The 25,176-nt window shown below is 38.7% G+C and overlaps 1 protein-coding gene across 1 annotated transcript in view; it reads right to left on the bottom strand.

The window, feature by feature from the left end:
• Nucleotides 1–25,176, bottom strand: part of LOC122794026 (ryanodine receptor 1-like) — a 2,146,276-nt gene that overhangs the window by 129,972 nt on the left and 1,991,128 nt on the right. The window contains 1 exon segment of the mRNA XM_044062140.1: nt 1,441–1,571. Within this exon segment, the coding sequence (XP_043918075.1) occupies nt 1,441–1,571 (131 nt within the window).

Genomic DNA, 25,176 nt, shown 5'->3' with positions numbered 1-25,176 from the left:
CTCAGGGAATCACATTAGCAGACAGGTTCACATTGCAGCAGTTTCAAGCAGCCTCTTCTGAAATTTTATGGTAAATGGACACTTCCTAGAAGAAGCCCTCTGTAAAAGTGCACCAGATCTTTTGGAGTCCAGCCCTTTAATTTAATATCCTCCTTAGCTATGCTTTAAAATCCTTTATTGAATGTCTTGCATGTTTTTGCATCAAAAAACTTGTTTTTATTGTCATATTAATTAACTGATTACTACAACCAATGTAATGAGACGCCTTAATTCTAAGTTTGCATGCTGTAACTCAGCTTTTTTCTCATCATCTAGGGATCTGCTGCAAATGACATGCATCATTAAAAAGATACAAACCTACTTGTTAATTACAAAGAATTAAGGAAAAAACATACCAATAAAAACGGATGAAGAGTGCGTGTGTGTGTGTGTGTGTGTGTGTGTGTGTGTGTGTGTGTGTGTGTGTGTGTGTACGCGTGCTTGTGACTGTGAGAGAGAGCTTGTGCAAGTGAATATATGTAAACATTGAATGCTCTTGTATTTTTGGTGCAGGATATTTTTCTTAATAAACCCAACAAGGTTCAACCTTTAGATTTATGAAACACTCCACATCTTTGTTTTTAAGAAGTTCTGGCTCCTCTCTTCGAGACCACTAAGTCCCTTTCTTGCTGTTCTTACATATTCATTCCCCTATGGCATGGAGTTGAGTAAGGTTCAGATTCTTTTATTTATTCTGCTCTGACCTCTTTACTTTCCTGTGCCTGGTATGCAGACAGGCTACAAAATAATCTGCCATTTTACACCTCCATTATTTACAGCAGGGTTAGAACTCACATGCTGCAGTCCTTTGTAAAACAACCCGTAATAGATGAGTCATCAAACCTGACACTCCTTCCTAGCCTCTCCTCCTGACTTCTAAGTGACCAGATCCACTAACTAAACCAAGGTTTCCTGGATCATAGTCAGGGCTCCATCCCTGTGCACCGATGTCAATCGATCAAGCACACTTACAGTGAAAGTCAGTCTGGCAAAAAAAATTATGCGAAATCAACTTTCTCTGAACCATGGAGGTATTTATTTATACCTACTCTGAGGTTGCACAACAGAGGAGAAAAGGAAACTCCACTGTCACTGAAAATTGTTTCAGCATAACTTTTTCACAGGACTGACTTTTGCTGTAAGTGCATTTGCTTGATTGACTGCCTCCCTACCCCAATACTTTTCTAATGCGCACACTGTCATGAGTTTTACATTACACTTACTTCCCATTCTGAAATGATGTACTTTATTATATTTCAGCAGTAATCGAATGGTAAATAACCTGTATCAAATCACCCAAGTTTGGCCTGGTGTCATGAAAATACAGAAAATGAATGCAGAAAATGAATCGCTCTTACTTGACTGTGCATTGGTCTGTTTAGCAACTTCCAAAGAGCTTACCATGTTAGCATTGATTTGTCCGGCTCTGGTTTCTTCTCATGTTGGGCACTGATGTCCAGAGAGCTAAGATCCATGCCAAGGAGCTCTGCAATGCGTTCCCTACCATATATGTCCCCATACTTTTTTAGTACCTATATGAAGAATAGAAGAAATTATATCTGAGTGTGTAAAGTTGGAAAAGCAAAATATAAAGGCAAACAAAAATGAAATACTGAGATATAATGCAGAGAGAAAAAAAGTAATCAAATATACGACCAAATCAGCACTTACATTCATGGACTACATGTCAGACAACTCATACACTGTACAGAAGTTTAAATGCAGGATTACAGTGGAAGGCATCAGAGATAAACAATAGATATGTTACATTATTAGGAGAACTACAAAGGATTCCTCCTTAAGGGATCTAATGAGTGGGTTTGTCCTCTCTACCAACTATGATCTAACATCTTTCTTGGAAGCTTTCATGCTCATGGTGGGGTAAGTAGTGTTTTTTTTAAACATTCCTTTATTGAATTATACTTGTGACACAGGCAAATTTGCATTTATACAAAAGTAATCAAACTGTATTAACAAATTAATAAATCCAAAGGATAAACCCGAACCAAAAAACAAGCAAACCACTGCACAACTGGACCCGGAAAACCACCAAGGTTGCAAACTGAACCCACTTTATTGTAAAATAAAACCAAGATAAAACCAAGTGCTTTCCCTCGGTTATTACCGAGCTTTTTCAAAGTGAATGACAAACACTTGGTGTTTCAGCTCCAATGTTTAAATACTAATTTCAGTCGTCACATGGTCTTCTTAATTAACAAAATTCCAATGTAGCTAAAATGCAGCCGTAACACCCTCCAAATTACAATTTTAACTGCTCAACATGTGTATAAAAACTAATAAAAACCAAATCCAAAACAATAAATGTTCCTTCATAAAACATAACCAACATACATTTAAAAGTGTGTGTCATAAAATTTGTAAATGCTGTTTAACAAACTTTTTAGTGATGCTGCTAGTCTTTTGTAACTAATAATAACCATCTTTTACACTAAAACCCCAGCTTATATGGAACAATATCTAATTTATAGTCAGTTTTTTTCTGTACAAACAGGAATAACAAAAATACCAATTGGACAGTGTGTCTTATATTAAAGAAAATATCTTACATTAAAAAATAAATATTACAAACTGGCCTTTCTCAATTTTAAGACACTATTGATGTTTATGGTCTCATTCAAACCGGGCAACCTTGCTGAATCTAATTTCAGTTGCCAATATAATTCTCTGTATTACAATCTAGTTTCCCAACTGCCACCCCTAATATCCGGTGTTACTTGTTCCAAAACCATAAATTTTATAAGCATGTTGTTACAAGCCTGGGAATGCTTGTAAAAAGCATTACTTTCTTTACCCTTAGAAATGTCATTAAGGTGTTCGTAAACCCTTCTCCTCAGGTGTCGTTCTGTTTTGCCTACATAGAAACTATGGCAAGTGAGACACAGACATAAGTATACTACACCCTTCGTTCCACAATTAAAATATTTTGTTGAGGTGAATCTAAACTTCCTAGAGGGAATGTATAATGTGTCTTGATTAAACATAGCGTGACATTGTTTACAGCTCCCACATTGATGTGTACCAAGCTTCCTTCCCTTTCTATTCAATTGTGGGACATTTTTTCTCTCAAACATTTCTTTCAAGTTTGTGTCTCTCTTCCTAACAACTTGTGGACGGGGTGGTATAAGGGATTTTAGTTCATTCTGTAAACTGAGAATAGGCCAATACTTATAAATAATTTGCTCAATCTTATCAGAGTTGATGGAGAAGGTGTGAATAAAACTATTTTTATTATAAAATTGGTCCAGGTCTTTATTTTGCTGCAAACTTTTAAAACCAGATCCCAGTAGAGGGGGGTAGCTGGTATTTCTTTTTTGGGTAACTTCCTGCGTCAAAGAATCTATCAAGATCTTCGGATATCCTTTTTCCAAAAAGAAACCTTTAAGAGTTTATACTTCTTCCATAAAACTCACCCAAGTACTGGACATTCGTGATGCTCGAATTTATCTGTCCTTTAACAATGCCTTTCTTTTGGTATAAAGGATGTCCGCTATTAAAATGTAAAAAAGAATTGGAAAATGAGTTCTTCCTGTATACCCTTGATTGAAAGCATTGTTGTTCATAATCTTTAACTAAAGTGACATCCAAGTAGTTCAATCTATCTCTGTCAATGTTGTGTGTAAACTTTAAGAATGTAGTAGTGTTGTTAATATAATAGAGAAAATAAAAAAAACTGTCTTCACTACCCTTCCAAAACATACAAATATTGTCCAGGTATCTTTTATAGTGTAGTATTTTGGGGAAACCATGCACTTGAGAAAACAAAATGTTTTTCCCAGTAGTATAACACCACACTGGCATATAAAGAAGCACAAGAGGCCCCCTTTTCTACCCCTTTTCTCTGACGATAGAATTCTCCATTAAAATGAATGAAGTTGTTCTCCAACACTGTTTCCATAAATTCCAAGATTAGATTAATAGTATTGGCACCAAGACCTGTTTCTGAAATCAGAATTTGGACAAACCATTCCAAGCCAGTCAAATGGAGAATATTCGGAAAGAGTTCGACTACATCTACAGTGACCATAAAGATTTGTGGGTCAAATAATTTCTGGTCAATGCCTCCCAAAAAATCCCAGGAATCTTTGCATATATGCACAATGGTAGACACATATTGTTTTAAGCTAAAATCTATAAACTTAGCTAAAGGTTCGTTGATACTACCAGAACCAGCAACTATTGGTCTAAACTTAAGTGGATCCAAGGTTTTATGTGTTTTAGGAATGCCAAATATCTGAGCTGTTTTTGGCTTGTCAACATGCAAATAATTGTAAAGACGTTCATTAATCACATTTTGCAGGAGATGGTCATACACTGAAAATTAATTTTAGCATAGGCAATATTAATTTCATTTACTGATAACTCATATTGCTCTACGTCCTGTAACATATTGTGGATGTGTGAATCATAATCCACTGAGTACATCAGGACTGCTCCCCCTCCCTTATCAGGTTTCATAATTCTACACCCTTCCTGTTTCAACAGGTTGATCAAAGCTAACTCATCTTCCTTAAGGTTAGTGGGATAGGTCTTAGAACTTCGTTGTTCCATCTTCCTAATATCCCTTTCAACCAGTTCCTCAAACACTTTAAGAGAAGGGTGAGTCGGGGGATTAAAAGTACTTTTCCTTATTAAGATCTAGTTGGTGTTCACTTGACCTTTAAAAAATAAATTTAAATTCAAATGCCGTTAAAAAAGCTTCAAATCTATCAGTGTATTTGTTAAATAAAAAGAACGTGAAGGAATAAAATGAAAACCCTTGGAAAATAAGTCAAAAAATACTTGAGAGGGTTCCAATTCAGTGAAGTTAAAAATAGTAAAATTGTTTCTTCGATGAACTACCTGTTTATCCCTTGTTAAGTGTGGTTCTGAGAAAGATATTGGGTTGTAAAAACCATTTATTTCTGGGGGTTGTTCCAGTTGTTGTGCTGGTACCTCTGCCCCCCCCTCCCGGGGGGGTATTGAAAATCCTGTATAGATTGCTTCCTACCTTTCTCTGCAATTCTTTCACTTCTCAGGGTTTCAGAACCTAGTTGTTTTTGCTTGTCTTGATTGTTTCCCTCCCCCTGTTGACAAATACATTATCTGTATTATTGTGTCTCCAACCCTTAGTACTTGGAAGAGGATAAGCTAACCCATCTCTGTATTCAGCAAGATCTCTGTCTAATTTCCTAATTTTACGGTTCAAGATTTTAACACAGTACTGGTCAACCTCTTCAAATACTTTGTCATAGTCCATTTTTACACCAAGAAAATTAATATCATTAACCATTTTTTCGTTAAGAACATTCAATTCTTTTAATAAAATGTCCGCTTTCCTTTCGTAATCAGCAACCATACAGTTCAACATTTCCAAACCAGCTTTGTTAAAAATTTCACAAAGCTGGTCATAAAACAGAGTGCCCGACTGCACATTGTTCGGAAATTTAAAGAAGCGTAAACCTTTAGGGACTCTTTGTACTTGCAAACATTCTTTCAAATAATCTATCTCAAGCTGGTTGCTTTTGTAAGCATAAAGTTTGTCCCTAAAGCCATTAAAATTACTTTCAATATTCTGGTTAGAGTCATGGTTAACAGTACCTTGTTTAAAACAAAATTGTTGTCCAGCCCATGCGTCAAAATCAAAGTTCCTGGAGTCATAATCTCCTCCGTTAGCGTGGATCACATTAGTCCTGTTTTGCATTGCCTGGCTGTTAGTTGCGACCAAGTTGCGAGATCCTTTAACATGCGCGTTGTTGCTAACATTAGACGCTGACGGTATGACGCGCCTTGCACTTCGGTCTAAGAGTAATAGTTGATTAACAGGCAATTCCGAGGCAGGAGCCAGGTTGCGTTCGTTGATAGTATTAGTTAACCTAGTAAGGAGGGTCAAGATTTGTTTGAATTCTCCCTGAGTAACGGGGGCAGTGTCGGAGTCATCTCTTAAAAGTACAGGAGTGTCTCCAAAGTCACTAGTTTCCATTCCTTCTGCCATGTACGAATAAAAGCCAATAAATCCAAAGGATAAACCCAAACCAAAAAACAAGCAAACCATGGCACAACAGGACCCGGAAAACCAGCAAGGTTGCAAATTGAACCCACTTTATTGTAAAATAAAACCAAGCGCTTCCCCTCGGTTATTACAGAGCTTTTTGAAAGTGAATGACAAACACTTGCTGTTTCAACTCCAATGTTTAAATACTAATTTCAGTCGGCACATGGTCTTCTTAATTAACAAAATTCCAGTGTAGCTAAAATGCAGCCGTAACACCCTCCAAATTACAATTTTAACTGCTCAACATGTGTATAAAAACTAATAAAAACCAAATCCAAAACAATAAATGTTCCTTCATAAAAAATAACCAACATACATTTAAAAGTGTATGTCATAAAATTTGTAAATGCTGTTTAACAGACTTTTTAGTGACGCTGCTAGTCTTTTGTAACTAATAATAACCAGCTTTTACACTAAAACCCCAGCTTATATGGAACAATATCTAATTTATAGTCAGTTTTTTTCTGTACAAACAATATTAACAAATTAACATTTACAAGCATTATACTTCACATATATCACATATATTGTTATATATCATATAACCTAAGCAACATTACATAAATTATTCAATTCCTGCCCCTTTTTTCAAACAAGATACAGCTTTATTAAACCATCACGTACGACATAAGCAATCATACATTTATATAAATGAAAACAAACCACACTGACACAATCCTACTTGCAAGCATTTTACATCACTTATAATCTAAAAAAATATTTTCAGACAAACATTACATAGTTCATTTAAGTCCTGGCTTCTTTTACACCTCATTCCTCCCCTGCATGCACTCTTCCCACAATTCCCATTTTTTCCTATGTAGTTTGCTCCTACCCTTTTCTAAAGATTTTAATTCCAGTTGTTTTATCTCTGTTACTATATTCACTACGTCTAATATAGTTGGTTTAGATTTTGATTTCTATTTTCTAGTAAGTGCCTTATTGGCAGCCACCATAATTAGACACAGCAAGGCCTTACCAGTCTAGGCAATTCCAATTCTGCATCATAGCTCAGAAAAATCATCTCCCTCGCCACACCAATCTGCCCACCCAGCATCTCCGACACTGCATCCCGCACAGAATCCTTAAAGTGCACCAACCCACCACACTCCCAGAAAATATGTTCCCAAGTACCAATTTTTCCCCCTCACATTTCCAACATTTGCTGTCTATCTGAAGAAAAATTATTTGGCGTCTACTTGGGGTATAAAAATATCTATGTAAACATTTCCAAGCAAGAATCCTAAATCTTCTAGATTTTGTTGCACATTTGGGAGACATACATATATTTTCCCATTGTTTCTTTGTGAATTGCTTACCCATTCTCTTCCCAATCCTTTCTAACTTCCTCTGATTGATTCTTACAGTTATCGTACATTATTTTATATGCTTTACTAATTATTCATTTTCTAATGGCAGCTTCTGTTCTACATTCTACTAAAAACTCTACTAATGCTGGTATTTTGTTTAGGATCCCCTTATTTCTTTCTCTTTGCCTGCATTCGGATATCAATCTTTGATAGGGAAGGCAATCTCTAACCTGCAGTCCAAATAAATTCTTGGCCTCTTCCATTCAATTACCTTTCCCTCTCTAGTTATTTGCTCCCAATGCCTTGGGTTCCTTTGCCAACTGTCTCCAATAAATTCCTGCCCCCTCATGCCTACTGTCTCTGTCAACCCTATTGGCAGAATCTCTTTTCTCCATTTCCATGTTGGCTAAGTTCTTACAATACTTTCTGCTACTTTATGGATTATAATAATCTATATATTTGTTATTCTTAAAAGCCTGCATCCAATTCCCAGTATGGTGGGGTAAGTAGTGATGGTGTTCATGATGATGTCATGCACCCACTAAATAAATGTGCACCCTACCCTGAGCCCAGCAGTTCGTCCCAACTGGTGCGGATCAGATATTGATAATATAATGAAGATATGATCCCTACACTTCTTCTTCTTCTTTCAGCTTTTTCCCATTTAGGGGTCGCTACAGCGGATCACCTATCCACTCATGACTGGCAGTGGAGTTTTACAGTGTCGAGTTGCCAGCCTGGCGCCCAACCTTCCACAAAAGGCACACACACACCTAGGGCCAATTTAGAGTGTCCAATCCACCTACAGCATGTCTTTGGGATGTGGGAGGAAACCGGAGCACCCGGAGGAAACCCACGTGACCACAGGGAGGACATGCACACTCCGCACAGAAGGCACCCCAGCCGAGGATCGAACCGGAGAACCCCTTGCTGTGAGGCGGCAACATATGATCCCTACACTGTTAACAAATAATATACAAATACATATTAGCCTGACCTACAAAGACCTCTAAAACAAAGACTAGAGGACCAAGTAGCAACAGAAGCAGCATCAGCAGGGCAGACATTCTTGCTGTAAAGCACAAGAAGTAGGTGTGTCTCTTTCGTATTGGTCTTTACAGCACGTGCCACTAAATAAATAACAGCTTGTTGGCAAGACAGTGCAGCAGGCAATCCACTTGGAAAGGGTTTCTTTGACAATGGTAAGCCATTCCTCCATGGAGTCCAGGAGACAAGCAGTTATTCTATCTTACTACACCCATATACCCGTGACAAGTAAAACCTATTTATTTAATAAACTTTTATGACTAGTTTAGTAAGTCAAGGCATGGTTTATTTTCAGTGAATACCAAACGTGGTGTTTATGCTCAATAACATATTTGACAGGAACTCTCCAGGAAAATTTCATGCTTAGTTATAGAGGGAGTTTTCTTTTTCAAGAAGGCAGACACAAGTGTTGTAAGGTTGTTGCAAATTCTGTTTCTAAAACTATGAAAGATGGTATAGTAATAATCTAAATAAGCAGGAACCAGGACTAGCTGTACAGGCTAAAACACACACTTTTTTATTTTGTTAACGCTTTCGGAAAATCCAGTGACTCTCCTTCACTGGATTTTCCGAAAGCGCTAACAAAATAAAAAAGTGTGTGTTTTAGCCTGTACAGCTAGTCCTGGTTCCTGCTTATTTAGTTTGTTTGTTTTGTGCCTTCGTTTGCCTGTGGAGTTGGTATAGTAATAATGTATTTTAGCAGTGAGGGGTTGATAGATGTTTTATTCAGATTTATGAATGCTGCTGTTTATGCTTTAGATAAAAACTCTACACAATGGAGACAGATTATACAAGGGTTGGATACGGAGGCTCAGTCACATTTGAAAACAAATGCATTTTACCTGTTTTTTTCCAGATGACAATGACTTCAGTTCTGAGGAGGATAGCTGCAGAAGTCCAGGGAACTTTCCAAATCTCGGTGCAATGCAGCGCAGTACATGGTTCTCATCACAGTAGTATTCTGATGTGCCTGTTGTGAACGGAGCAGCCAAACAACCTTTTGAATAGCAGGCCAGATGTATAGCTACTCAGGTTAAGAACAGGCTGTGGTAACTTTTTCTTGAAATTTTACCTTTTTCTTAAAAGATTAAGTGTGCAGAACACAATTGTTTGCAACTTGTCTTTTCAGTTACCAATAAAAAATCTCTTATTCATATGGGCTCTGAATTTCTTTTTGTGTTTTTTCTTCTCATGTCCACTGCTTTTGCCTCAGTTTGTGCCTTCTTTTGTAACTAAGAAGCACACTCCTCTATCAGTGAATTATTTGGTACTTCAGACTTGAAAGTTCAGGGGTGAAAGAGAGTGCTTCTCCAGTTCAAAACTGATGCTTTGGATTCAACAGATATTCAGTGTTTTTTTGGAAAAGTCCTGTGAAACTGTTCTGGACATTAAAAATAATGGATGCAAGTGTTACTTGGAATGGGGGATGGGGAGTTTGAGCTGGTATTAGGGTAATTAATAATCAATTGCAATGCTTGGAACATGCAGTGACTATTTTTGGCAGTTAAGGGACATATGCTTCCTGACCCAAGGCTAGCTATTTTTATGCAGACATTTGGTTTAGCATTGTGATAAATGCAGGTAGGACAATGTGAGGAGAGAGGTCATACAAAACAATAGTTTAACCATTTTACAGAAAATGTGCAAATGCTGATAATTGTTGGTTTGTTTGTATTATGGTGTATTTCTTTACTGTACTTGTTGTTCTCTTTGAGTCCTCTGCTGTAACGTGAGATGATGCTGGTAAGTTTGCAAGCTGCACATTGGTACAAATACTTCTTAGCAGGAACCTTCTCCACAGCCTGGAAAGATTGTTGTTCCATCTGAACAGCAAAAATGTGTGTGTCTGTGTGTTTTGTGGGATATTTGCTGCCTTTCTTAGAGATACAAAATCATAGAAAATACAATGCAACTGAGCCATGTGGATATTTACTCCTTGCAGGTGGGACACTGTGAGGAATGACGTCATACTAAATGACAGTGTTAACCTTTTTGCAGAAAATGCACAGATACTGATAATTTTTTTACTTTAATGAGCAATAGGCCAGTCATACCTGGGAATTTGTGAATATCCATCTGACTGTCACCTTCCTTTTTAAAGGAACATGGAATGTCACATTGTTTGATCTGTAGTGGCAGAAAAGCTCCACATTGACATAAATCGCATTACACCCTAGTGATGCCTACAGGCGTTTCTGCAATTACATCCTACTGACATCTCTAGGCATCAAATATTGTTTGTCCATATTATCATTAATAATTCTCAAGCTATGCATGATGCAAGGTATTAGAAAATTCCATCTTAAAACTTACATGATGGAAACCACATTTGCATTAATATCTGACCTCTGTCTAGTACAGCTAAAGAGATATTGAGCATCATTTTTATATATATTTGTAGTGCAGTAATCTTCATATTTCTCCATATATCTCAGTAATCAAATGACGCAGACAGAACTGCATAGCTGTTTATTCAATATTACAGGAATAGACAGTTACTGTGCTTACTGTTGATTTTAAAATCAAGTATAAGACCTAGAATCGAATGAGACCATTGTAGAAACTTAGTTTTACTGAATACTTTGCAATTTACAGTTTGCTAGTAATACCTGTTGTTCTAGAGATAAGAACATTTGTTTGAACTCTGAGAAGGCAATTTCACTCTCTGAAAAAGGTCAGGCTACATCCATTAGAAGTTAGAGTACAAACTCAAAAGACCTCTAGTGGAGGGAATGAGATAATATGCTTACAGTTATATAAAGATTACAAAGCCTAATACAGAAGAATGACATATTAAGTAAAAATTCAGCTTCGGTTTATACAGTGTGAACCTATACATACTGCAAATATTTGGACAGATATAAAAAGATGAAAAAGGATATTGCCAAAAGATAAAGTACTCACAAGTTACGTTTCAAAGAGATGACATTAAACACATGAAGTACAGAGATAATTAGACAATACAGCCTAAGCAAAAATATATTTGATCTTTGTCTAGGAAATAGATTTTACTAATTCCCTCTCTCTGAACATAGTCAAGGTATGCTGGTGGTGGGAGGAGGGAGGGATTAGTTTAGTTTGGGGTAGTGCAGGAGCAGAGTCAGGTTTTATTTTGGATGTCTTTTAGTAATAGTTTGAAGTTGGAGAGTTTAGAGGTAAATCTAATTCACAGAGGGATAGAATTCCATTTTTGCAACAAGAGTATAAGTACAGACTTTGGCTAGAGGATTTGTGGGGTTTATATATTCTGAGGCAATGTTGTTCACTAGATCGAAATAGTCTATTAGGGTGATGGGAATGGTGAATAGGTAGGAATAAAAGCAGGGCAGTCATCAGCTTTGTGAATAATGTTGTGTGCGGAGATAAGTTGTATGTAATCTAAGTGGTGAGGCAGTTTGAGCCAATTCAAAGGCTTAATGGCAATACAGTGGTGGCTGTGGTATTGAATGTTGGTGACAAATTTTGCACCATTATTATAGCATGTGCAGCCTGAAGGTTGGTTAGAATGGACGTACCGCAAGAGAAACTGAAGAAGGGAGACATACGTCAGAATGATTTTGATGGTGTTGCCAAGAAAGTTTTGCCTGTAGAGAATTCCTAATTTGTAATGAGTCTTTTTTATGCTATTTTTGATATACAGGTCAAATTAAAGGTTGTCATCTATAATTTCTCCAAGAAGTTTTGTATAGGAGACTATTTCAATTTCAGTTTTGTTTAGTGAAAAGATTTTGAAATGTGCTTTGTCAGATGTGTAGTTTGGAGAAAAATAACAGTAACTTTGCTTTTTTAGGGTTGTGTAGTAGCAGGGAATTGTGGAGCCATTTCTTAGCTGAGGGAACATCTTCTTGTGTAATATAGAGGAGTTGAAGCATGTTATTAGATGCGCATAAAAGTGTAGAATCATCCCCATATTGTATAAGAAAGGCTGTATCTATGGGGGTATACAGGTCATTGATAAAGATATTAAAGCAGAGGGGGCCAAGAACATAGCCTTGAGGCACACCAGTGGAGACGTGCAGGTGTGGAGAGAGAGCATTCTGCCATTTTACAAACTGGAGTTTATCAGTTAAATAGCTACTGAAACACAATAACAAAGAAGGTCATGTCCAAGTTGAGACAGTTTATGCAGAGGTTTAGGGTGAGAAACTGTATCAAAGGCTTTTGACAGGTCAAGCAGTATGGAGGAAACAAGTTGGCCAGAGTCCCTGTATTTGTTTATGGTGTCAGTGAATGATAGGTGAGCAGAAGCCATGTTAGATGGATGCTAAGAGCCATTCTTGTAGAAGGTAGTGGAGGGTTGATTATGAATACATCTTTCAAGATTTTTTTGAAAGAGGTGATAATATTGCAATAGGCCAAAAGTCAAGAGTTATCAGCCGAAATACCACCTTTATGAAGAGGAATAATATAAGATTATATCAAAATGGTTTGGTTTGTTTTTGCCATAGTGAGGGTATATAGCATTTAGATATTCATCTATTAATATGGATAGAGACTGGGTATGCTACGGCATTGCCAGCTGTCTTTAGGTATTCAGATGGGATATTGTCAGCTGCAGTGGAGCAAGGTCTGAGTTTAAGTAGAATGCTTTTATCATTGATGTGGAGATGGTCCTAAGTGGAAGTTGCTACCAATGGATATACAGGGTAAATTAGATTCCGATGAGGATATGGGGGTAAAGAAAGTGGTAGTGTGTATGGTGTTCATAGGTAGGTACTAGGCTATCGGCCCTGGGGCCTATACAAGCCAGCCAAAAATGTACCCTGGCTTTTGCCACCCAAGAAAATTATTTTCCTGTGCCACTGTTGAACAGGGCCACAGAGGTGATCCCCGGGTGAATTTCCTATTTCCCACCCAATTATCAAGATTTTAATTGAAGAGTGCTAATGAGGAGCTTTGTTTGATATAGATAGGTAGTTTATTCCAGAGTATGGGAAGTCTCTGGGACAGGAATCTATCCCTCTGGCATTTTCTGTTTATTGTGGTGACAAGGTTTAGGTCCCTAGAGCGTGTAGCTCAGAGGAATTGGGATTTCTTTAAGTGGAGCATGTCCAACAGCTCTGGGTTTGACATAGCTTTGTATGTTAGGCAGAGATCACCTCTGAGTAGGCGACATGCGACAGAGTAAAGCTGGAGTTTTTTGAGACGGTCTGCATAGGGCATCTGTTTGAGGTCGGTAATCCTGTGTGTGAGGTATTTCTGCGGCCTTTCCAGTTGTTGTAGATGTCTTGTGAGGTACATACCAAAAGGGGCATTGTACTCTATAATGGGTCTAATGAGTGATGAGTAGAGAGGAACAATGACCTCTTTTTTTCTGGATGAGAAACCTTTTGTGATGAGGTGTGCCAAGTAGAAGGATTTCCTGATTACTGTGGTGATGTGATTATCAAAGGAGACACTACTGTCCACCTGTGTCCCAAGGTCTCTTATCACACTTTCGGTGTTAAGTATACTACCGCCTATGTTGTAGTTCATGGGTAGAGTGTTTTTACCAAAGGGGATGACAAAGCACTTTTTGGCATTCAGCTTGAGGCCATGCCTTTGACACCAGTCATCTGTCTCAGTGAGGCCCTTTTGTAGGATGTCCACATCATTAGGAGTTTTGATTATGGCTCCTAGTTTGCAGTCATCTGCGAACTTCGTTAGCCAAAGACCTTCTGTGTTAGTCTGTACATCAGAGAAGTAGATACCAAACTGGAGAGGACCCAGGACTGAACCCTGTGGTACTCCACTTGTCACGGGTCTGAAGTCGGATTTGGAGTCTGCTACTTTCACCGTGTGGATTCTGTCAGTGAGCCAGTTGGCAACCCATCTTGTGACATATGGATTTATACCTAGTTTAGTGAGTTTATCTATAATTCCAGAGTGGGGGATGGTGTCGAAAGCCTTGGCAAGATCTAGATAGGCTGTGTGAACCACCTTACCCTTGTCTACAGCTATGGTGACTGCTATCAGGTTTAGGAGACATGATCTGCCTTTTACAAACCCGAACTGGGTGGGGTCCAGAGTTTGGAGATTACCATTGTCTTTGTTTATAAGTTCCATGATGATACGTTCCATGGCCTTGCAGTCCAGGCTCGTCAGGCTAATGGGGCAGTAGTTCCCGGGGTCCATGGTGGCTCATCCCTTGTGGAGTGGGATAACCGTCACTGTGCGCCATTCAGCAGGCACAAAGCCTGAGGTGAGGATATGATTGAACATGGTACTTAGGTGGGGTGCCGGTTCGTTCTGTACTTCATGTAGAATGCAGCCTGGGATGTTGTCTGGTCCCATGGATGCTGTGTTCTTGGCTCTGGAGAGTGTGGTTTTTACCTGTGCAGCTGTAATTACAGGAACTTTGCATTCTTCCGGTATAGAGATGGGCTCTTTAGTGGGTGAGAAGGGGGGGGAATAAAGTTAGCACGGAACCTATCTGCCAGGATGTTGGCAATATCAGTTGGGTCTGCATATTTAGTGCCATTGTGCTGTAACTCAGAGCAGATCTGCGTGTTGCCATTGAGATTCTTGACATAGCTATAGAATGCTTTGTGGTTGTCTTTAGAATCAGTGGTGATTTTGTTTTCGTAACTAGCTTTGGAGGATTTTATCAGGGATCGCAGCTTCTTACTGAGGCTGACCAGGGAGCTCCTCCACTCATGGGATTTTAATCTCTTTTGCAACAGTTTCTTCCTTGTGTTCTACAGTTTGTTTATGGCAGGGGAACCACCAGATTGGCTTCCTTTTTTTTGGAGAATAGCGTCTTGGTTTTGTTTGGGATAGCACGATCCATGCACTCATGTAAGTGCTTATAAAGTGCAATTGTGTAGGATTCAGTCATTGTAACTGTATTGTCCATCTGCATGGGTGTCATGAAGTTCACCACTTCTGTCTTAAGAAGCATGAAGTTGGCTTTGGAGAAATTTTTTTACCATGGTTTCCTTAATGGGGACAGGATGTGGATATCTAGGGTAATTACCTTATGGTCGGATCGGACCAGTGAGGCATTGACTTCAGGTGTGGAACACTGGTCACTCATGTTGGTAATGACTAGATCTAGGATACTGTTGCCCCTGGTGGGGGTGTGGATAAGTTGATCCAGGGCATTGGAGTTTATGAATTCCAGAAAGCTTGAGCGAAGGAGTTGGTACATGAGTAGTTTTCCCCTATAATATGGAGAATATTGGTTTTGATCTAACCTGTTGTTTGCTGAATTACTAGGATTGGGTGCTACTGAGGGCTTGGTAGCAGCAATGAATAGAGGTGATGAGTTATTAGTTAGGGAGGTAATGCTTTTTGTGAAGTAGGGAGTTATTATCAGAAAGGTTGGCCTCCTTGTTTGAGCCTGTATGTAATAGGTTACTTATTTAAGTCTTGAATTTTTGGGGGTCATTTTTCTGTTGAAGTTGTAGATGGCTATAATATTGTTTTGTTTTCTTTCTTTCTTAATATATCTAGGTTAAATTGTGTTTTACTCAGATTGTACCATTCTCTATAAAGTTGAAGATTATAGGGAGTTTATAAGTTTATTTTTTTCCAAGCTTTGTCTCTGTTAGACATTGTAGTTTTTGCCTGGGTAGTAAGCCATGGTGCACGGTTAATTTTCACTCTTTTTTTGCAGAGTGGTGCGTGTCTGTTCAGAGTATTTAAGAATAAGGTATTAAAGTACTGAATGCCTTGCCGACTGGAAATGTTTTTAGGACAGACCAATTAAAGGCTTTTAGTGTATTGATGAAGATGTCTTTATTGAACTTAGAAGGTTTCTGGCTGTTTTAAGTTGGTGAGTGTTATGCTGGTGGGTGGTTTTTCCATGGGTATAGGCTGGAAGGTGGTCCTTAACTGAGTTTGGATAGGTTCTAGACATTGTAAATTTACTAGAGTCAGAGACCAGTATACAGTCTAGGATTGTACCTTTGTACTTTTAGTATTATTAAATCTAGTGTATGTTTTAATAAGTTGTGTGCATCCATAAATATTTATACTAGCTGAGGGAAAGTCTGATATTTTCTTAAGGTATGTTATTAATGTCTAGTACAGGATTACTTCCAAAGTTGTTACCTTATTTCTAAGTGGGATATAGACTGTAACAAAATATAGCTGATTTTTATTGTTAAGCTTTAGCAGGGATACTAGTATTTCATCTTTTTGGAATTTTGGGATGTTATGTAAACAGCAAGAGAGATTAGATTGTAAAAATTTGGATAAGTTTTGTGGTTTAAGGGCAAGATTGTTGTAGGCATTAACTCTACCTTTTGTACCTTCCTTACATTATAAACAGTGTAGGCGTAGGGGCCTACTACTATTACTACTACTATTATTACTACCACTACTGCTGCTACTATTATTACTACCACTACTGCTGCTACTATTATTACTATTACTACTCTTGCTAGGGGCAAGGAGGAAACCTTTTTCTTAGAGGAGCTGAAACAATTTTTTATGTTCAAAGTGTGTTACCTGGTTCAGAGTTTTTAACAAGAATCTTTGTACCTCTTTAACCAAGTTGTGTGTGTGTGTGTGTGTGTGTGTGTGTGTGTGTGTGTGTGTGTGTGTGTGTGTGTGTGTCGGGGGGGTGGTAGTGGAATTTTCTGCGATTTGTCACCTGGGAAATTTAGGTGTCAGTGTTGCTTGTTGACATTCAAGGCACAAGAAGCACACAAGTATTTTAAAATTTTAATAACTCCACAACTCCACAAAGAATAAATAACTCCACAATAAATTAGTAAAAATAAATGCTTTTTTCCACTATGAGATTAGACTTCTCCAGATAATTAACTCTGTTCAAAACCTGCCATAAACAATCAAACATAAATCATATGACAGACACCCCTCCAAAAAGTAAATACATTAAAAATAACATCTAATTGTTTGAAAAAACGCATACTACACTGATAAAACTTACGCATGATGCATTTAAACTGATCGTACTACTAAAAATTAAAACTATTTACTTAACGTATGCTCTTCTTTTTAATAAGCTTTGAATGCCATACATTTAGAAAAAGGAGGCATGCCAAGGAAATACCTCGTTGAATCTTAAAGTATTAAGTTACTTTGGTTTTTGACAGGAGCTGCTTGGCTTTGGACTTCCCAACTTGGGCTGTATGACTGGCTCTCTTCCTGGAGTGAGTGGTGGGTTGGTCAGAAGTGAGTGGTGGGTTGGTCAGAACACTACGTATGGCATAATGCATTTGTTTTGATTATCAGAAATATATGCTTTGTCAGGAATTCCATGAGTATAACCTTGTGCTGGCTCAATAAAAGGCTTCTCTTATTCCTTTACTATGGAAATATAAACAGTTCCAGTAGCAACTGTGAGAAGTTTCCTCTCGACCGACAAACTCAGAAGACCAACATCTGGAACACTGCCTTACCACTCCAGGTAAGTAACCGCTTGGCCATCCTGTTGAACTTTGCCTCTTACCCCCATGGTAGTGTGATCACAGAGTTGGTATATTTAGTTAGGGGGGGGTGTAGCTCTCCACATAGGGGGTTGTGGGGGGCAATGCCTCCCACATGGGTGGGTTTACTTTTGTTTGTTTCTTTTTTTTTTTTTTTTTTCAGGATGATCAAGCGGTTAATTACCCAAGTCGGTGTTCCGAACGTCGGTCTTTTGGGTTTGTCAGACCTTTCGTCTTGGCGAAGTGAAAGTTGGTGAAGTGGCCATTCGAGTAAGTGAAGTAGATCCATAAATATATTGATTTATATATATATATATATATATATATAGTTCAGGACATTTATGAGTGATGAAATTTACTCTGTAGAACAAGGTTATTAGAAAGGAACAACACAGAATGCTTGCCATTAAGGATGACACGTCACCCAGCCAGGATTTTGCAGGTGGTAACAGATTATATTTTTATATTTTACTTGATCCTTGGTGGGTGCCATTTATTTATTTATACATTTATTTATTTACATAGCTAGTTTGTTTACCAGGGTAGTACACTGATCACAATAGACCATTTGAAGACACAGCCTAGGTAAAATGCAGATAGATCTGGCAATTTTTCTTGGACTGTACCTTGACTGTCCCATGCAGACAGTTCTATGACTGATGCTATCTGCCTGCATGAACTTTTCCTGAAGTATGTTTGTGTTGCATCTCGAGTGTCTGAAATGATAATGGATACAATTTTTGCAAAACTATGCCTTTGCAGCTAATGACTTTTTTTTCCTTTGGCTGTCCTTAATGAGTGGTATATATTTGTTCCAGACATGACATTATTTATATGGCAATCAAGCATTTATGGGAAAGACATAGAGTTTGTTTTTAAAGAACTGAAGGACTATTCCACTTTGCCAGAATGGTTATAAAGTTATGAAGAAAATTCTACAAGTGAAGCTTTCTAAAGTTATGCCTCCTTTCTGTTGTTGTATACAATAGGGGAACAATAAGAAGTTGTTAATCTTACTGTAAGAGATGCAAGATTCCATGTGTTGAGTTGTGGCATTCATAAGGCATCTGGCAATGAAGCCCATGAAAGTATATCAATATCATTATACAAATATGGCCTTGGACCTCCTTTCTGTCTCTTATTTAACAGTATTTTTGCATCATTCATGGTTTTGCCTATAGTGAATGACTAGTATAGGGAAAGTAATTTCCTATAAAAGATGGTGTAAACAAGGTTGTCCTACGAGTGGTCTTTACTTTCATGTGGTGCTGACTGGGGAGCTGCATCAGGTTTGGATGTATCTCCATCTATACTGTTCCCACAGTTCTTTCTTCATACACAGATTATGTGATACTTATTCAGAGAGATGCTTCTTCCATGACAGCAACTGTTTTGGAGCTACAAAAGTATTTACAATGGGTTGGATTGTCATTAGATACCAGACGTGTATAGGTTTTGGATATGCTGCCTATGTTGTTAATATAGACTTCCTCTTTAGAATATTACCATTTTGGGTATCAGGTTCTTTTTTTCCCCATTTAATATACATGGAAATGCAGAATTCTCAAGTCTGGTCTGTTATCCCACCAGTGACTCAGAGGAGTGAAAGAACTAATAAGAAACAGAGCACAAAGGATTAGTCCAGATAAAATCACTTTAACTAGCAGATCTAGGAGACTCTCTCTCTCTCTCTGATGCCCTCCCTGTGGGGGGGAACACAGACTCCTTAAAAATGTTTCAAGTAGTTTATTATGTTAAGTTGGTAAATTGGCAATTTAACAAGAACATCTGAGAAAGCTTTCCCTAAAGGGTGACTTAAGTATAAAATTTTTAAGAGTAATTCTGACTGACTCCTGGATGTAATGAGTGAAAACCTTATCTCATTCATTTCTGTCCTGTAAATATACTAATGGGTTCTGGAATTTGTTTGGTCTCTTCCTGACATAATCATTGATATTATTCAATATGGGAATTACGCTAATTTACCCAGGCCGCAGGAAATTAGGTTTAATAAACTGCTGAAATCTTCTGTTTGAAAATGGGTTGTGTGGGACTGTTTTATATAATGGACCCTAGGGCAATACAACTGTGCTTCATAAAATCTTATTTGGTTATAACATCATTTTTTTGGGGGGGGGGTCCTCTTTATTTGTATTTTCATGTTCTTGTGTATATATTGTAAATATGGTGCTATGATCCTTTGATTTTCATTTTTAATTTTCTTTTTTCTTCTCTTTTTATACAACTGCATTTATTGTTTGAAAACTTTTTAAGTTGTACATGCCCCTTTTTATTTTAGTTTAGTTCACACATTATTATTATACAGTATTTGTTTAACAACTGCATGCTGATCAGTTGTAAATAATGAAACCCTACTATTTTTTGATAAAGTAGATGCAAAAAAAAATTCGATAGCACTTGGGTACTTTCAATCAACTCAGGCACACAGAACCTTAGTTTAGCAACTCCTCTGAAGGATGGTGCCTCAGAAGGTTAGCACCCCTCCCTTATGGCATAGTTTATTGTCAGTGCTGGAAGAAATTAATCCGAGCACCTGGGATGGGAGAAGAACCCACAGCCAAATATGGTTCCCTGTACAAGAGGGTTTGCAGCTCTCAATTATGTATTCAGAGTTGGTGGCAATCAGAAGAAGCATTTCCTAAGACAGTAACTTCAACACCACTGAACTACCATGTTTGAAGAGGAGACAGACAAGCCTGTCGATCAAGAGGTTCCACTCCCAGTTTATACCATGGAGAATAGTCTAGTAGCATTTCTACCCCAGTCTCTAAAGGAGGTGGAACCTCCCAAAGCCATCTATACACAAAACTCAGTTGTCATTTTGAACTGAAGTCCTTACTATAGTTGTAGATGTAGTATGCCCACCAGCATGCCACCATCCCTCCCCCCTGAAAAAGGTGAGCAGGAAAATCTTCAGGATTCCTCTTCCTTACCATGTCAGCAGCAGCTCCTACCTTAACCTCCGATTACAGTGTACACAAACTTCCTGGTCTTCCTTGCAATTTTAATATGGAGGTAGCATCCCGGAAGTCTACTGAACACATGTAGTCCTTTGTCTGTCAGCAAAGCAAAACAACTTACACCACAAGTATCCTGAATTGGGTCATTGTAACATACTGATTTAGGCCACTGAGATCTAGGACTGGCCTTGTTTTTCTTAGGTACTAAAAAATCTGGAAACATAACTTGAATGGTTTTTAGTCTTGTGGGACCTCCTGGAAGGCTCTTTTGGGGGTGGGGGGTGGGGGGTCAAGCATCTGGGAGTGTCAGAGACTGTTGATGTGGAGTGGGGGAAAAGGGTATTGTATGGCCTCTGGATATTATTCTCTTCATCCATTTGTCTTGTGTAATGGTCATCTATGCATTTGAGTGAAGAGAGACAGATGGACTCAACTGCCTCCAGAGAAGAGCAGATGGACAAGCCTTCAGGGTCACTGAGGTTGTTTTCCTAAAAAGAGACTGCTGAATCCTTGGTTTTGTTGACCACCTCTGCCTCTGGGATTGCATCCATTGCAGGGTCTGCCTCTGCTTGGGTCACTCCTGTTTGACTCTGGGGCTTTCTACACTATTCTTCTATCATTTGACTAGCATGATTTGGGACCCTTCTGATTCCCATTACAAGATCATTTGGGGGGGTTGAAATCATATTACTACTTTAGACAATGTATTTAATTCATGGTCACTCTTCTGCAGTTTCTCTTTAACTCTTGATCCAAACAATAAGGATCAATCAATCATAGCAAACATTGACAAAGGACACTAAAGTTGTCCATGGTATCACAGAAGAGGAGCCAGGCATGCCATCTTATACTAATGCCCCCTGCTGCTGCCCCCCCCCCCACTGGCTGCACCGTGTAGCAGTCTCATAAAGAGACTGGACATAGTCAGTATTGCGGCCACATGAGATTAAACTTGCTTTCTAGACTCCAGAGTGGCCAGCTTTCTCAAAGAGTCCACTGCATGCTCAACTAATTTTCTGTAGAAGCAGTTCATGTGAGTAATGTAATTTAATGCCCTCAGAGCAAACATGCCTCAAGCATAGGTGTACTGCTCCATCCTATCCATTGCACAAGACATCTTGCATTATACCAATACATAAATGAACTCCAACAACATGAAAAATATCATACATCATACCAATATATAAAGGAGGCACCTCAACCAAACATTCTAATTATTGACCTAGCACAATACTCCCTTGACTCTCTAAAGCTGTAGAAAGATATCAAATCCTTAAACAAACAATAACTTTATCCCCTCAAGGCACAATTTCTGATCCCACCACAGCACTGAAACTATTCTACTTCATTTTGCTGGATACAGTCAACCAAATAAGAAATACAGGTAACCCTGTTTCCTGTCTTTTTCTGGAACTTTCAAGGTGTTTGATACCTTATCTCAACCTTTTCTCCTCCACCAGCTCTCACTACTAGGACTACGTAGCACCTCCATTGAATAGTTTTCCAGTTACCTCAACAACAGTACAATATCTGTCAAATGGCAGGCCTCCTACTCTAGCCAAATGACAGTGCAAACAGGAGTGTCATAAGGTCAACATTAGTACCACTCTTACTTAATATATTCATAACTGATGTGCATAAAGCAGCCAAACATGTGAAAATCATGCAACATGCTGAGGACACAACTCTTGTTTGCTCAGCCCAGCACTATCTTAACTATAATGAGCCACCCAAGAGTCCTTCTCTACTGATACCTGTCTAGAATGATCAAAACTACTCTTGAATCCCTGCAAAAACATAAACTTGAGCACATTTATCTCTAGTATCAACTAGACTGAACTAAATGTACTTTCATCTAACAACACAAGAATTCCACAAGCCATGCATACCAAGTTACTGTGTGTCACCATAGTTGACAACCATAAATTTGACCAACACTTCATTGTCATTGCCCCCCAAAAAACACCACAAATTAGGGGTATTTTACAAAGCTGAACCATTTCTCACTAAGCACAGCAGGAAATTAACTGCAACCTCCTTCTTATTTCCATGCCTGCTGCATGTACCTACAAATTTGACAAATCTTTAAACTACTCAAATGAACATGCTTGAAAGAACAGTTGTGTAAGTGAACTTACCATAGCAGTAGATGTGAAAACAGATCACTTTTGCAGTAGCCTAAGCTGTATAGGTTACATCCTCCCAAGGATATGAGAACCAGACATCTTCTAAACCTTAAGGGCACTTTTTCCACCACATTGAACAGCTTGAGGAGAGTGGTATAAGATCAGTGGTTAGGGTGCCTAAAGTTCACAACTTTCTTGCCTCAGAGTAAGGTAGGCTAGTATTTGCAAGTACAAAAGGAAAAAGAAAAACATCCCCACCATGCTTAAAAATAATAAAAAAGGGATGGGGAGGTATTCCTACTGCAACAGTCATCTATTTGAACAGCAACTATTATGGTAAGTTTCCTTACAGAACTGTTCTATGTTGTTCATTAGATCACTGTTGCAGTAGCTTAAGCTACATGGGATGAATACCAGAGTTAAAAAAGACCAGGGAAAGGGAGATGGATCACAGTCCAGTAGGCCCTGGAGAACAGTCCTAGCAAAGCCTGCTCTGGCCCAAGGGAAATCATTTAATTATTACTTCTTTGTAAAGATCTGCACAGATGACCAAACTGATCCCTCTAGTATTCTTTCAGTCCACCCCTTTCCAAAAAGCCAACAAAGAAGTCAAAGCTCTGCCTGGAAATGACTTCATATGCTATGAGTAACAAAAAAGAACAGCATGAGAGAAACATTTGAAGTATCTGTTTTGATGCTGACCATCCTTTCTTCTTACCTTCATAGGAAGTTAACAGTTGATCAAAACCCCTGAAGGTTTTTGTCCTATTGATGTATTATGGAGTTGCCTGTGGACAAGTAAAAATCTGAGATCCCTCATAAAATCCTCCAAAGCTAGTTACGAAAACAAAATCACCACTGATTCTAAAGAAAACCACAAAGCATTATATAGCTATGTCAAGAATCTCAATGACAACACTCACATCTGCTCTGAGTTACAGCACAATGGCACTAAATATACAGAACCAACTGATATTGCCAACATCCTGGCAGATAGGTTCAGTGCTAAATTTACCCCCCCCTCTCACCTCCTAAAGGGCCCACCTCTATACCGGAAGAATGCAAAATTCCTGTAATCACGGCTGCACAGGTAAAAACCTCACTCTCCAAAGCCAAGAAAACAGCATCCATGGGACCTGATAACATCCCAGGCTGCGTTCTACATGAACTACAGAACGAACAGGCGCCCCACCTAAGTACCATGTTCAATCATAGCCTCACCTCAGGCTTTGTGCCCACTGAATGGCGCACATCGACAGTTATCCCACTTCACAAAGGGGGAGCCACCATGGACCCTGGGAACTACCGCCCCATTAGCCTGATGAGCCTGGTCTGCAAGGCCGTGGCATGTATCATCATGGAATTTATAAACAATGACACTGGTAATCTCCAAACTCTGGACCCCACCCAGTTCAGGTTTGTAAAAGGCACATCATGTCTCCTAAACCCGATAGACTTCTTTGAAGTGGTCACCAAAGCCGTAGATGAGGGTAAGGTGGTTCACACAGCCTATCTAGATCTCGCCAAGGCTTTCGACACCATCCCCCACTCTGGAATTATAGATAAACTCACTAAACTAGGTATAAATCCCTTTGTCACAAGATGGGTTGCCAAGTGGCTTACTGACAGAACCCACACTGTGAAAGTAGCAGACTCCAAATCCAACTTCAGACCAGTGACAAGTGGAGTACCACAGGGTTCAGTCCTGGGTCCTCTCCAGTTTGGTATCTACTTTTCAGAAGTACAGGTTAACACAGAAGGTCTTTGGCTAACGAAGTTTCGAAGATGACTGCAAACTAGGAGCCATAATCGAAACTCCTAACAATGTGGACAGCCTACAAAAGGACCTCACTGAGACAGATGCCTGGTGTCAAAGCCATGGCCTCAAGCTCAATGTTAAAAAATGCATTGTCATCCCTTTTGGTAAAAACTCTGTATCCATGAACTACCACATAGGCGGTAGTCTACTTAACACCAACAGTGTGATAAGAGACCTTGGGACACAGGTGGACAATAGTCTCACCTTTGATAATCACATCGCCACAGTAGTGAGGAAATCCTTCTACTTGGCACACATCATCACAAAAGGTTTCTCATCCAGGAAAAAACAGGTCATTGTTCCCCTCTAATCGTCACTCATTAGACCCATTAGAGAGTACAACGCCCCTTTTGGTATGTAACTCACAAGACATCTACAACAACTAGAAAGGCCACAGAAATACCTCACAAAGAGGATTACCGACC

The sequence above is a fragment of the Protopterus annectens genome, chromosome 1.part0 (genome assembly GCF_019279795.1).
Source record: "Protopterus annectens isolate FY-2018-M chromosome 1.part0, PAN1.0, whole genome shotgun sequence".
Taxonomy (NCBI): Eukaryota; Metazoa; Chordata; order Ceratodontiformes; family Protopteridae; genus Protopterus; species Protopterus annectens.
The sequence above is the reverse complement of the archived record's forward strand: the minus strand, read 5'-3'. Positions and strand labels throughout refer to the sequence as shown.